General features: G+C 52.9%; 2 protein-coding genes across 10 annotated transcripts; one reads left to right on the top strand and one right to left on the bottom strand.

Annotated features, from left to right (window-relative positions):
* The first annotated feature begins 22 nt into the window (after positions 1–22).
* ATXN7L3 (ataxin 7-like 3) lies at positions 23–4423 on the top strand. Of its 3 annotated transcripts, none has more exons than XM_011940086.1 (7): positions 23–196; positions 402–430; positions 743–811; positions 1093–1136; positions 1381–1452; positions 1546–1703; positions 1807–4423. In XM_011940086.1, exons 1-7 carry the CDS (start codon positions 58–60, stop codon positions 1953–1955), a joined length of 660 nt encoding a protein of 219 aa, XP_011795476.1. In that variant the 5' UTR covers positions 23–57; the 3' UTR covers positions 1956–4423. The 3 variants fall into 3 exon arrangements, with proteins under 3 accessions (XP_011795476.1, XP_011795475.1, XP_011795478.1); XM_011940088.1 differs by having other exon boundaries at positions 183–196; positions 1075–1136; XM_011940085.1 differs by having other exon boundaries at positions 67–430.
* Positions 4424–4496: 73 nt separating this feature from the next.
* On the bottom strand, positions 4497–9244 carry TMUB2 (transmembrane and ubiquitin-like domain containing 2). Of its 7 annotated transcripts, XM_011940079.1 has the most exons (6): positions 8476–9244; positions 8208–8309; positions 6920–7197; positions 6631–6808; positions 5332–5717; positions 4497–5111 (listed from the first exon to the last, which is right to left on the bottom strand). In XM_011940079.1, exons 1-5 carry the CDS (start codon positions 8508–8510, stop codon positions 5354–5356), a joined length of 957 nt encoding a protein of 318 aa, XP_011795469.1. In that variant the 5' UTR covers positions 8511–9244; the 3' UTR covers positions 4497–5111; positions 5332–5353. The 7 variants fall into 7 exon arrangements, with proteins under 7 accessions (XP_011795469.1, XP_011795474.1, XP_011795468.1 ...); XM_011940084.1 differs by having other exon boundaries at positions 4497–5717; positions 9111–9234; XM_011940078.1 differs by lacking the exon at positions 8208–8309 and having other exon boundaries at positions 4497–5717; positions 6631–7197; positions 8476–8603; positions 9111–9202.
* Between the last annotated feature and the right edge of the window lie 4886 nt (positions 9245–14130).

Here is a 14130-nt window from a genome sequence, read left to right as displayed (position 1 = left end):
GGGAGGGCACGTGGGTAGACAGGCCTCCTGCTGGGGAGGAAGAGTAGGAATTTGAGGATGCTGCTTTGTCAAATCTTTTTTCCTTCCCTGGGTTCTCGGCTCCCCCTTATCGTTACCCTTTCCCCAAAGCTATGGTATCTCCCATTCCAGAACCCCAATTCCCCTCGAAGATCCAAGTCTTTAAAACACAAAAATGGTAAGTGGGGCCGGAGCAATGGGAATGCTTCTAGCTGCGTCTTCTGGGACTCATTGCCGGGGGGTGGAGGTGGGGCCCGGGGATAGGGGAATTGAGGGAGGGCCTGTGATCCTTCTGTCACCCCCACTTCCTCTCTGGTTATTTTCAGGGTTCTCTGTCTGTACCTCTGCATCAAACACCCTTCCCCTTCTTTTTTCTTCTTCAGGGGAACTTAGCAATTCGGATCCTTTTAAGGTGAGTATGGGCCGCCCCTCGCGCTTGCTCTCATTGTCCTGGTTATGAGGTGGTAGGGATTTGGACAAGTAGGGATCAGAATGCTGACAGCCAGAGGCACTGATGAGCTATTTGGATCTTATATATTTATGTTCTTTCTGAGTCCCACCCCTTATCCATAGACAGGTGGGATGAGAGAAATCACTTGGAAAACGGCAGGGTTGTCCTAAAGCCTCTTGCTTAGAAAGGCACCAGAGGGACTGATTCTCGCTTTCCCCGGCCCCTGTCTTTTCTCTGCCCCTTCTCTAACCTGTACCTCTGGTTCTCCTGCAGTATAACAATTCAACTGGGATCAGCTATGAGACCCTGGGGCCAGAGGAGCTTCGCAGCCTGCTAACCACGGTGAGGGGGACCGGCAAGGGAGAAGGCCCTTCCTTGGGAGTGGGCTGGAGCCATAGGCAGTGGTCAAGGCCCGGGAGGAAGCTGGTGACATAGTAGTCAGGGCCATATTGTTCTCTCTCTCTGGAATTAGGTTTCCTGGCCCATAGTGTCCTGGGACTGTCTGCTCTGGACACCTTGGAGCCATCTCTGCTTGTGCTTTCTAGCATTTATACAGAAGGGAACATCTAGCATCTAGAGTAGGTTCCCTCCATCCCTCCTTTCAGCTTATATTCCTCTTCCAGCAATGTGGGGTGATTTCTGAACACACCAAGAAGATGTGCACAAGGTGAGCACAGAACCTAGAAAGGGGGCCAGGGGCCTCCTGCACACTCACCATGGGCATGGGTCGGACTTGAGCAATGGGGCTCCTGCCCTTCCCCTTCCCTCCTCTAATGATCAGGCCTTCGGCCACAGTCTGGGGACGAATCTGCACTCATCCCTTCCCTGTCTGTGCCTGTGGCTCCTGCCTTGCCAAGGGGAGGGGCTTGACCTGAGTTCCTCAGACCCCTCCCTGCCTTGCCTCACACCAGGTCCCTACGCTGCCCACAGCACACAGATGAGCAGAGGCGAACTGTGCGGATTTATTTCCTCGGGCCCTCGGCGTAAGTGGCCCTACAGGAGGGGTGGGGGGTTATGACCAGTTAGGGTGATGATCGCTATCTCTAAAGCCCTTCTTTGGCTCATCCCCTTTCCAGCGTCCTTCCAGAGGTCGAGAGCTCCCTGGATAATGACAGCTTTGACATGACTGACAGCCAGGCCCTGATCAGCCGGCTTCAGTGGGATGGCTCCTCTGACCTCTCACCCTCTGATTCAGGCTCCTCCAAGACGAGTGAAAATCAGGGATGGGGTCTAGGTACGTGATACAGTTGGGCCCCAGGGGCTGTGCCCGAAGCCATGGGAGTGCCACCTCTCCTGCCACAACCCTGCTCTCATCCCTTGTGTCTCTTTCTCTACAGGTACCAACAGCTCTGAGTCACGGAAAACCAAGAAAAAGAAATCCCATCTGAGCCTGGTAGGGACTGCCTCCGGCCTAGGTTCCAACAAGAAGAAGAAGCCAAAGCCACCGGCACCCCCGACGCCCAGCATCTATGATGACATCAACTGACTTGGGTGCAAGGGATAGCCTTTGGCTGAGCAGAGCCCTCTCTCCTGACCCCCACCCAGGTGGCATAGCCTGGCAAATGGACGGCTGCTGGGGGTTGGGGCTTGGGAAGCTTGGTGGGCCAGGCAGGCAGAGGATCCGATTATGCGCCCCTGGGGGGTGTCAAAGTCCTCTGCAATGGAGCACGACTCCTTGGCGTGCAGGACTCAGACCTGGACATATTATGCCTTGGACATAAGTTTGGTGGGGAGGCGGTTTTCCTATTTATTCTGTGAGTTACTGGATGTCCAGCTAGGCCAGGGGCCTGACCTGGGCGCTGTGCCAGGGCACTGCCTGCCCCCCACCCCAGGAACTGGACTAAGCCCTGCTGAGGGGCAGTGTGGCGACCCGGGAGGCTGTGGGTTGGAAGCTGAGCCTGGAGGGGGCCTGCGTTGGCCGCCCTCAGCAATGTGAATGGGTCCGGTGCTTGGAGCTGAGGGGCAAGGCTGGGCATGTCCTGTCTGTGTGCAGAATCCTATCAAATGCCCCCAGTCCCAGGGGCAGGCAGGCACAGAGTGCTGTCTGCTGAGGTAGGCGTCCAGAACTGCCGCCACCTTCCCTGCCCCTCACAGGGGCAGCCCTTTCCCCTCAGTCCCCATGGGCCTCCTTGGCAGCAGGAGCTGTCCTTTTGTTGTTGGGTGCCAGGAAAGGGCCTCCAGCCTCTACAGCTTCAAGGAATGGGAAAGGGAGGGTAGGAAGAGGGAGAAGTGTCAGAATTCCTCCCCCTGTCTCTCCTCCCTGACCCAGGGCTGGTGAGGAGTGGGGCCCCAAGGTGAGAGGGAACGGTGCTGCTTTATTTGAAATGTTTTCTTACCTCATTCCCTGCCCCAGGAAGGGACCCAGCCTCACCCTCCTGGGGTGGCCCCGTGTTCCTCCTGCCCATCCTGCCCCACTGCCCTACCAGGGCAGCCCAGGTTCCCAACTGCTGCTTCCACCCCCTTCACCTTGACCGGCTTCAGTTTCTCTCGGCGCTCCTGCCTCCAAAGCCTGCCCTGTTTCCCTTCCTTAGCGCTTTTAAGTTATTTATTCTGTACTTGTGGTTTGGGGCTCTGAGGAAAATCCTAATCTCATGCCTCTCCCCCTTTGCTAGGAGTCGGGTGGGAAGAGAGGGTGGCCTCTGTGCCTCGGATTGTCAGTGGAGGGGAAGGGGTGTCATTGCCCCTCTCTGGGACTCTCATGCCAGTGTGTCCACCTGCCTGGTCTACATCCTGAAGAGATGTACCGTCCCCCCTCCATGCGGGCACCACCACTCCCAGGAGCCAAGCTGGAGGACCGCGACCCGGGCTGGGAGCAGAGCTGACTGACACGGGTGGAGGTGACCCTGAGCCAAGTTCTCTGGCACTTCCTGGACATGTCCCCTGCCCTCTTCCCAAGAGGAGCCATCCCACATTTGGGTAGCTAGTACCCAGGACTGGTTGGACTGATCGGGTTAGGGACCCTAGAGGGTTAAGGGAACAACAGAGATGGGGCTGCAATGCCCTGTCTGGAACTCCGCTCTCCCCCTGGGGTGGTTCTGATTGTGGCTCATGCCTGGTTGCAAATTGGTTTTTAACCCACAAATTGTGATTATTTTTTAAAAAGCCAAACAGATTTTGGCAGGAGTTAGAATAAATCCTGGGGCCTGGGCTCCTCCGTTCTTGGCCCTCCGTAGCCTTCTCCCTCCGAGGGGAGGCCGGAGGGAGAGGAGGATCTCAGCAGACCTCCAGCCGCTTCCAGATGCAGTCTGGGGAGTGGGCTGAAGGTGAAGGGAGGAAGGCTGTGGGCCACTCTCCCTTCTGAGAGGCAGCTGCAGCTCAGGCCCTAATACACTCTCTGCCCTGTGGCTTCTCCCTTTTTCCCCCTTCTGGTTGGAGGAGGGAGAAGTGGGAAGTAGTTTGGGAACTGGTTTGTCCACATAAACTTCCCCATTGTTCCTTGGCCCGCCCTCAGGGCAGAGCCCCCTGCCCAGGCTGGGTAAGAGATGGGCTTGGTCCAGCAGGGACCCTGAGGGAACAAACCCTTTTCCTTCTGGGGAGAGAGTGCCCCCCTACCATGTAGTTGAACAGGGGCTAGGAGCTCCCCACTCCCCTCCCTTTAACAGCAGGCTGTGTGGGTTTCAATTCCCATCCTTCCCACCCCGGCTAGGTGTCGTCCGCCCTGTATCCTATCATGTGTCTGAGTGTGTGTGGGGGGGTTCTGTACTAATTTCCATGGCCGGTGGCTTTTCCTTCCATGCATCACTCCCCCCCGCATGCCCAGGGGCCACCCGCCTGGCATTACCGCATGCTGGGGTCATTGGGGGAGGGGGGTGGGGCTCACGCTGTCCTGTGGTCTTGAGATTTTTATTTTTGCATATGTAATCCATTCTGTACAGGTAGCTAACTTTGTAAACGCTGTGTATTCCCTCTGCCCCCATGGCTGCTGGTGTAAATAAACTGCATCTCCCGTTGGTAGCCCCGGCCTACCTACCCTCATTACCATGTTGCTGGGGGCAGCGCAGTCATTCTCTGTCACAGAAAGAGGCTCCAGGACCACAAAATGGAACTTTATTCAGTCACAGACACTGACCCTCCAATAGCCCCAGAAGCAGGAGCCTAGGGCCCAGCGATCCATACCCAGTCCTTGGAGTTGGGAAGGGTAGGACGCTGGCCAAGGGCCAGTGCTGTCTCTTGCTTACAGCCTGAGGCCTATGGGAGCAGCAGCTGTGGCCTGGCCGCTCCCATTGCTGGGGGCTTGGCTTGGTGTCCTGTCCCCTTCCTGACTGAGCTCTATGAAGGACTTTTAAAAAAATAAAATAAAATGCAAGCAAAGTGCTTTGAAAGAAGGGAGGACACCCTGTTCCTGCTAAGGGGTAGAGGGAGGTGAAGGCGGCTAGGTGCCCATAAGAGAAGGCTGGCACAATCTTCATTCCCGCCTGTGTGATTTCAGTCTCAAAAGGTATTTGGCTGAGAAATGGAAGGATACTCCAGGATTCCTGTGGAGGTGTGCTGGGGCCATGCTGAGCTGCCCTGGCAGGCAGCCCTGGGTGCTGGGGGCAGACATGCAGGACACTGGGAAGAGCCAGGACCACAGGTGGGAGGGAGTCTCAGAGCCCAGGCTCCCCACTGAGCTTGGCCAGCAGCTTTGAACTTCAGGAGGACCCTAAAAGTGAAGGAAGATGACATCCTCATTTCTACCTGAGTTGTGCTTGCACAGAAGGGACGTCTGTACTCTTGTGGACGAGAAGGGGGAGGCCCCGTCCCTGCCTCCTGTGTCCTATGGAGGAGATTTCCATCACATCCTTTCTACCCCTCCCTCCCAGGCCCTTGGGCCCAGCTCTGGCCAGGAAAAGGTGGGAGGCCATAAAGGAGGAAGACCATGCCTTTCATTTTCTTCCTATGTCCTTATCGTCCATACATCCCAAATACTAGGAAGCTGAAGAAGACGGTGACTCCCACCAGGGAGACAGTGGCAGGTGCTGTGAAGAATTGGCGGTAATTGATTCGGAAGTACCAGACCACACCCAATAGCAGCACAAAGACAGGCACCATGAGGCTGCCCACATTGACACCAAGGCTGGGTGGCTCAGTGGCTGAGGGGGCCAAGGAGGCTGAGGGGCCTGAAACAGCTGACCCTGGGGGTGAGCGGTGGCAGTGAATCACACAGTTGTCAGTAATGTTCAGAGAACGCAGTGTGCGGGCTGGGTCCTGTAGCAGGCGGCCCTGGTAGATCAGTTTCATGTGGCTTTCTTGTCCAGGGAAGTATTTGCTGTAAGGATGAAAGACATGGAAGGAAAGACAGAGGGTGAGGAATGAGAAAGCAAACAGGCTTAGACCAACAAAGCAGGGGAGTAGGGAAAAATTAGAGGATGGATTTTTTTTTTTCCTCATTTTTTTTATTTATTTATTTATTTTTTTGAGACAGAGTCTCGCTCTGTTGCCAGGCTGGAGTGCAGTGGCGTGATCTTGGCTCACTACAACCTCCGCCTCCTGGGTTCAAGCAATTCTCTTGCCTCAGCCTCCCGAGTAGCTGGGACTACAGGAATGCGCCACCACGCCCAGCTAATTTTTTTTTTTTTTTTTTTTTAGTAGAGATGGGGTTTCACCATTTTGGCCAAGATGGTCTTGATGTCTTGACCTTGTGATCTGCCCGCCTTGGCCTCCCAAAGTGCTGGGATTACAGGTGTGAGCCACTGTGCCCGGCCTCCCTCATCTTTATCCTTAACTAATGAAGGGTGTATTTGTTTTGTTTTGTTTTTTGAGACTGAGTCTCATTCTGTCACCCAGGCTGGTGTGCAATGGCGCAATCTCAGCTCACTACAACCTCCGCCTCCCAGGTTCAAGTGATTCTCCTGCCTTAGCCTCCTGAGTAGCTGGGATTACAGGTGTGTGCCACCACGCCCAGCTAATTTGTTTACTATTAGTAGAGATGGGGTTTCACCATGTTGGTCAGGCTGGTCTCAAACTCCTGACCTTGTGATGCACCCACCTCAGCCTCCCAAAGTGCTGGAAGCCACCACGCCCGGCTTGAGGGGTGTATTTCTAAGAAAGTATCTACCTGCCCTTAGTAGGGGCTGGATCTTATACTTTCCTGCAGCAACTACGTCTGCACCAGCCTCCTTAGAGGCAACCAAGGGCTGGGGGATGAGCACAAGCAGCTTCCCACTTCCCAGGCCACTCACCTCTTCAGGGCACCCACGGTATCCTCTGGCCTAGCCACAGCCAGCTCCTCGGTATCATTGAGGAATTTGAGCCGTACAGTGATGAGGCCAGGGCTGGGAGGGAGGCAGGTGCTATCCTCAGCTCTCAGGGGGGCCTCTGGACTGCCGCTGTCTGCACCTGCTTGTCTTTTAGGCAGGCCTTGGATGTCAAGGAGATGCTCAAGGCTGGGTTCAATACCACCCCCAGCTCCAGCTTCCCCTGTGGAGTCTCCCCGACCTTCACCAGCCTCTTCAGCCTTCTCATCATTACCCTCTGATGGATGGGGGAGTTCAGTTGGCTCGGGGTTGCCTTGGCCTGCCACCAGGTGGTCCATATGCCCCAGGTGGAGGACAGATGTGTCACCTGCTGACACAATGGCGCCCAGGAGCTGGTTGCTACCGCTGTCTGCTACGTAGGTAGAGAGCCAAGCTAGGACCAAGGCTAGAATCAGCACCACCACACCTGCCACCACCATCACCTCATTACCCACACCCTCAATGAGGGTGACATCAGAGAGCTCCATGGCCTGGCTGCCGGCAGGGTCCACGCTGCAGGAACAAAGGGGGACAGCATCAGCAGAGCCTGAGGGGTTGCAACCAGGTCTCTAGTTTGTTTAGGTTCTAACTGACCCAGCCCTGAAAAAAAAAAGGAGTTCAGCGTTCTGTAAAAGGGGGCACAAACCTTCCTAATTCTGGCACCCCAACGTAAAGCTGAAGACCTATCGTACCCTTTGCCTCTATTGTGAAACTCTTGCTTTCAGGTTCTGTGACCTTCCTCTCTCACACTCCAACTTCCCAATGAGTGTGGATCAGCAGGAAAAGCCCACAGCCTTGCTGCTGCTGCTGCTGCTACTGTTGTTGCTTTTTTGGCGAATGAGGAAAAACCTTTGCTGAGGCCTGAGTTTCTCTAGGATTTCTATCACTTGGTCAAGCAAATATGTCTCCTAAGCAGCCTCCAAAGTGGCTTCAGAGAGACCCAAAAGTCTGGAATATTTTACTGCGGGGCACGCTTAGAGGCACTGTTTAGCCACCCCTGCCGGATTGTCTCATTTCAGCCTATTTCATTCCTGGTCACAGATCCAGGCTGCCAGATGTCAAGAGTCAAAGAAAACTGACCTACCATCAAAAGCAGAGTCAGACAACCTCAAACGGGCAACTCTGTAGGGGTCGCGAGCAGACACTATGCAGCAAACATTATGTGCCACCTCTGAAACTTCTGGCAAGCCCTGGGGAGCAACATGGGACAGACACCAGAAGCACCACCCTCCTGGGTCACCATGGGCCCACTCCTGCAATGACCACTTCCCACGTAGAAGTGATTTGAAAAAGATTCCACAACAACTCTCACAATCCATATCTCAGCCTCTTTCACTGTGAACATTCTGCTGCTGCAGTTTCTTAGAAAGGCAGGAAGGGTCCCTGCTTGCTCCCTGGAGTACCTACTATGTCCCTTGGAGAATCTGCTGCTTTCACAGCTGTCCCTGGGCAAATCCAGTCTGGTGATTATCATTATCAGACTATTCTCACAGCACCTATAAAACTTCATTATACTTATCTACCTCTCCATCTCTCTCTTAGACTCCTGGTAGACAAGGATCGTATGTATTTCTCTTGGTACTGAAGTGTCCAATATAATGCCCCAGTAGTTGCTCAAAGAATATCTGTGGAACACGTCAACATCCTTATTTAATATACCGGCCCTGGAGTTAGAAAAACAACAACTAATTATAACCCCAGTCTCGCGTCTTACTAGCTATATCACCTCAGACAACTTTCTCAGAGCCTCAGCTTTCTCATCAGTAAAATGGGGTTAAAAACAGTACCTACCTCATGAGGTTGTTTTGAAGATGACGTGAAATCATCGAAGCAAAATACTTAGCACAGTGCCTGGCACAGTGCAAATTGCAATTGCTCAATAAATGGTAGCAATTATATATCACACCCACAACTAACCCCTGATGGCAAGAAGGTTAATGTCATTAACCATGATTTACAGAAAAGGTAACTGCGACGAAGAAAGACGAAAACGGCTGGCAAAGACACACGGAACTCTCGTGGGGAGGGGCCCAGCAGAACCCCAGGTGTCCGGCCTGAGAGGTCTTTACTCTGTCCCTCAGCCTGTGATCTACCCTGTCCGTACCGTGACCGCACGGTGAGGAGGGGTCCCGCACCCTTTTTCTGAGGCGAAGGTTTCCCGTTGGGATGGTCCTATTCCCGCGGCGTTGGACTGGGGTCCATGGGCCCACCCGAACCGAAGGGCTCCCTGGCCCTGGCCTCCGTGCTAAGCCCAGCTCTCCCGGCCCGCGAGGGGTAGGGTCAGCTAAGGGGGTCACAAACCGTCCACACCCCTCAAACTTCGGGGCGGGGCTGGGGCACTGGGGGCGGGGCTTGAGGACGCGGGGAGTCATGGGAAATTAAAGGGGGATTTGACCGGCACTGTGCCTGGATGGGGAAGTCCTCACCTGAAAAGGCCAGACTAAATGTTTTGACCTCGCCAGGACGGCCCCTGGACTCGTCTTTCCGTAGGGGTCGGCAAAAGGGCTGGCAATCTGCGATTCTGTTCAGGGTCCAGTCTCTTCCGGCTTCTCCCGGAAGCTGTTATGCCAGGGACAGGAAGTCCCGCCTCCGCGCCTTGCACTGATGACGCAAAGCTACGTAAGGCGGGCTGGCGTAAAAGGTATTCTTTAAATAAAAGGGACAGATTTCTCAGCGGAAGGAGGGGCGGAGTCATTGTTGGCGGGATTGCGGTCGTCCCAGAGCGGGGCCACGCCTGGTGGGCGGGGACTTAGACAATCCGTGTGAGAGGCGGGGCCAGGGGGAGGAGTTAGCGGGGAGGTACTTGGGGAAAGGGGCGTGGCTTCGCGTCTGTGTAAGGATGCCCGGGCTGGCGCCGCTGGGCAGGGCCAGTGCGACGTTTCCCTTTCCAGCCTTGTTCTTCCGGTCTTGCTGTCTGCCTCCCGGGCTGATTGGATTCGTTACTGCTTTGCAACGCGCACCGAACTACAGGTCAGTGGGATTAGTAAAAACTCAGCTCTGGGCCAGTCGGGAAGACAGATAAGGAGACGAGTTAGTCAGCATCCAGTGCTTGAAGAGTGCGGCCCCAGGTAGCGTGGGACCCGGAGAAAGAAGGCGGGAAAGCATTTCAAAGAAGGCACAGATTCAGCGTACGCTTAGGGCACAAAAAGCGGGAAAAGTCCAGCTTTCAAGAACTTATTCGGATTTTTGCAATTAAAATTTTTTCTTTTTTCTTTTTTGAGACGGAGTTCCGCACTTGTTGCCCAGGCTGGAGTGCAATGGCGCGATCTCGGCTCACTGCAACCACCGCCCCCCGGGTTCAAGCGATTGTATTGCCTCAGCCTGCCGAGTAGCTGGGGTTATAGGCATGCGCCACCACGCACCGCTAATTTTGTATTTTTAGTAGAGACGGGGTTTCTTCCTGTTGGTCAGGCTGGTCTCGAACTCCTTTCCTCAGGTGATCCGCCCCCGTCTCGGCCTCCCAAAGTGCTGGGATTACAGGCGTGAGCCACCGCGCTCGGCCGCAATTAAAATTTTTTCCCATCGCTTTGGGAGACAGAGATGGGAGGATCGCTTGAGCCCAGGAGTTCGAGGCTGCAGTGAGCTCTGATCTGAGCCACTGCAACCCGACAGCGAGGCCTTGTCTCAAAAAAAAAAAAAAAAAAAAGGCGCTGGAGTTTGAGGATTTTGGAGAACTAATGATTAAAGGATAAATAATGCATACAGGGGCAAACATAAGCAAAAAGCTTGGTGGCGTGTACCAACTGAACACTGGCAGAAGTAGCACTTAGATCAAGAAATAGATAATTAGGCCCGGCGCGGTGGCTTACGCCTGTAATCCCAGCACTTTAGGAGGCCAAGGCAGGCGGATCACAAGGTCAGGAGTTCAAGACCAGCCTAGGCAACATGGTGAAATCTCTACAAAAATAGAAAAATTAGCCGGGCGTGGTGGCGCACGCCTGTAATCCTAGCTACTCAGAAGGCTGAGGCAGGAGAATGGCTTGAACCTGGGAGCGGAGGTTGCAGTGAGCTGAGATGGAGCCACTGCACTCCAGCCTGGGTGACAGCAAGACTCTGTTTCAGGAAAAAAAAAAAAGAAAGAAATAGATAATTACCCCAGAACCTCCCCCTTCATATATTCTTCTAGCCATTAACCTCCAAAGAGTAGTCACTGTTCTGATGTCTGTCACCAGACATTAGTTTTTCCTGTTTTTGTACTTGCTATAAATGGAATCCAACTGTGTATTCTCTTCAGTGTCTAGCTTCTTTTTTGTAAGTCCTTTCATTGTGGTAAAACAAACATAGCTGCTGGGCCCGGTGGCTCACGCCTGTAATCCCAGCAGTTTGGGAGGCCGAGATGGGCAGATCACGAGGTCAAGAGATCAAGACCATCCTGGCTAACACGGTGAAACCCCGTCTCTACTGAAAATACAAAAAATAGGCCAGGCATGGTGGCGGGTGCCTGTAGTCCTAGCTACTTGGGAGGTTGAGGCAGGAGAATGGCGTGAACCCGGGCGGCAGAACTTGCAGTAAGCTGAGATCGTGCCACTGCATTCCAGCCTGGGCGACAGAGTGACTCCATCTCAATAAATAAATAAATAAATAAATAAATAAATAAACAAACAAACATAGCTAGGCATGGTGGCATCCACCTGTAGTCCCAGCTACTCTGAAGGCTGACTCAGCAGGGTCACTTGAGCCCAGGAGTTAAAGGCCAGTCTGGGCAACACAGGGAGACCTCTATCTCTAAAGATAAATATATACATATACATAATATAAAATGTACCATTTTAACTATTTTCAAGTTTACAATTCAGTGGCAATAAGTGCATTCACAAAGCCTGGCACAGTGGCTCATACTTGTAATCCCAGCACCTTGGGAGGCCGAGGCAGGAGGATCCCTTGAGCCAGGAGTTCAAGACCAGACTGGGCAATATGGTGAGACCCACATCTCTAAAAAAAAAAAAAGTAATTAGTTGGGCATGGTGGTGTGTGCCTGTAGTCCCAGCTACTCAGGAGGCTGAAGTGGGATGATTGACCCTAGGAGGTTAAGGCTGCAGTGAGCCATAAGCCAGCTACTCAGGAGGCTGAGGTGGGAGGATTGCTTGACCCTAGGGTCAAGATTGCAGAGAGCTGTGATCATGGCACTATGCTCCAGCCTGGGAGACAGAGTGAGACTCCATCTCAAAATAAAAAAAAAAAGTAAAGGAAAACAGCTGAGCATGGTGGCTCAAGACTATAATTCCAACACTTTGGGAGGCTGAGGTGGGAGGATCACTTGAGCCCAGGAGTTTGAAACCAGCATAGGCAACATTGTGAGACGCTGTCTCTACAAAAAATTTAAAAATTAGCCAGGCCTGGTGGTGTGTGCCTGTAGCCCCAGCTACTTGGGAGGCTGAGGTGGAAGAATCATTGGAGCATAGGAGGTCAAGGCTACATTGAGCTGTGATTGCATCACTGCACTCCAGCCTGGCATACAGAAAGACCCCGTTTCAATCAATCAATAAAAACCACTCTGGGAGATCTTCCCAAGGCAGTACACATGCTGGTCACTTGGAATCCCTCCCTAGTTCTTTCCTGCCATGGGTAATATGGAGTTGTCTAACCACTCCAACATGAGTTGTTGTTGCAAGCAGTGCTGAGAGGAATATTCCTGTATGTAGCCTGCCTTTTGTGTAACTGGGAACAGTGTTTAAGGAAGTGGCCAAATTGTCCCCAAAGAGGCGATTTGCTCACCAACAGGATTTGCACACCTGGCCTTGTACCCTGAATTTTTTTTTTTTTTTTTTGAGACAGAGTTTTACTCTGTCACCCAGGCTGGAATGCAGTAGGAGATCACGGCTCACTGCAACCTTCGCCTCCCAGGTTCAGGTGATTCTCCTGCCTCAACCTACTGAATAGCTGGGACTACATGTGTGCACCACCACACCTGGCTAATTTTGTAGGGACAGAGTTTCACCATGTTGGCCAGGCTGGCCTCAGGTGATCCGCCTGCCTCGGCTTCCAAAAGTGCTGGGATTATAGGCGTGAGCTACCACGCCTGGCCTAATTTTTGTATTTTTAGTAGAGAAGGGGTTTCACCATGTCAGCCAGGCTGGTCTTGAACTCCTAACCTCAGGTGATCCACCCACCTCGGCCTCCCCAAGTGCTGGGATTACAGGCATGAGCCACCGCACCCAAGTATTTTTCTTTTTTTAACCGTATCTTTTGTAGTTGTAAATATATCAGAAAAGGCTGAGCTGGCTGTGGTCCGTCTGCTGTAAAGGGGTAGAAAGTTCAGCATTGCCTCTGAGAGAGAGTGAGGCTCCCAGCCTCCCTCTCTAGGGAGGAGTTCTTTTTCTTCTGTCAGGCATTTTGGCTCTGTAAAACTAAAGCACAAATTTCATCCAGAAACGGGGTGTTGCATTCTGCATAGCAAGGTAAAAAAAACTGTCTTTGTGTTGATGAAATGGAATCCCACAGATAACAATTCTCCTGGAGGAGGGAAGGCTGGGCAGCTGCAGCAGTAGGCCGACCCCAGGACTTTGGATTCCTGTCTCCACTGTGTAACTCCAACTGGTAATGGGACTGGAGACCCCAGGATCCCTCAGCAAAAAGACTGCTGACTAAGGAGAAGACTGCTGGGAGCCCCTCCCCAGTTCCCTCCTGTGATAGTACTATAGGTTCTGGGTCTGTGAGGGGATTTGTGTTTCTGTTATTTTTATTCATTTATTTGTTTTGAGATGGGGTCTCACTCTGTCGCCCAGGCTGGAGTACAGTGGCACAATCTCAGCTTGCTGTGACCTCAGCTCTCTGCGACCTCTGCTTCCTGGGCTCAAGCGATCTTCCCACCTCAGCCTCCTGAGTAGCTGGGACCACCATCTGCACCACCATACCTGGCTAAGTATTTTGTGTTTTCTTTTTTTTTTAATTTCTAGAGACAGGATCTTGTTATGTTGCCCAGGCTGGTCTCAAACTCTCGGACTCAAGTGATCTGCCCCCCCCCCTTGGCCTCCCAAAGTGCTGGGATTACAGGCATAAGCCACCGTGCTGGGCCTTTTTTTTTTTTCCCCCAGCCTCAGCAACATAGTGAGACCCGTGATGGTGCATGCCTGTAGTCCCAGCTACTTGGGAGGCTGAGTTGGGAGTATTGCTTGAGTGTGGGAGGTTGAGGCTGCAGCGAGCTGTGATCATGCCACCACACTCCAACCTGGGCAACAGAGAGAGGCCCTGTCTCAAAAAAAAAAAAAATTGTTTTCGGGACAGTGTCTCAATGTGTTGCCCAGACTGGTCTCAAACTCCTGGGGTCCAGTGATCCTCCTGCCTCAGCCTCCCCTGTAGCTGGGACTACACAGCACCTGGCCCTTGTGTTTTTCTTGTAACATTTGCTCAATGCAGAAAACTTGAAAACCACAGAAGAGCACTAGCGGGTGGGGAATGAACATGGAATGATGGGGACCTCTGTCACATTTAAACCAAACAACATCC

Source organism: Colobus angolensis, unplaced genomic scaffold (genome assembly GCF_000951035.1).
Source record: "Colobus angolensis palliatus isolate OR3802 unplaced genomic scaffold, Cang.pa_1.0 Scaffold187, whole genome shotgun sequence".
NCBI lineage: Eukaryota > Metazoa > Chordata > Mammalia > Primates > Cercopithecidae > Colobus > Colobus angolensis.
Note: the sequence above shows the minus strand (reverse complement) of the source record. Positions and strands in the feature narration are given on the sequence as shown.

Coding starts and splice junctions, on each gene's coding strand:
- ATXN7L3 (XM_011940085.1), top strand. CDS start 194: ATGGTAAGTGGGGCCGGAGCAATGGGAATGCTTCTAGCTGCGTCTTCT. Junction 431..742: donor GCAATTCGGATCCTTTTAAG/GTGAGTATGGGC, acceptor GTTCTCCTGCAG/TATAACAATTCAACTGGGAT. Junction 812..1,092: donor TTCGCAGCCTGCTAACCACG/GTGAGGGGGACC, acceptor TTCCTCTTCCAG/CAATGTGGGGTGATTTCTGA.
- TMUB2 (XM_011940078.1), bottom strand. CDS start 8,510: ATGATTTCACGTCATCTTCAAAACAACCTCATGAG. Junction 7,198..8,475: donor CTTCAAAACAACCTCATGAG/GTAGGTACTGTT, acceptor TTGTTCCTGCAG/CGTGGACCCTGCCGGCAGCC. Junction 5,718..6,630: donor ACCGTGGGTGCCCTGAAGAG/GTGAGTGGCCTG, acceptor TCATCCTTACAG/CAAATACTTCCCTGGACAAG.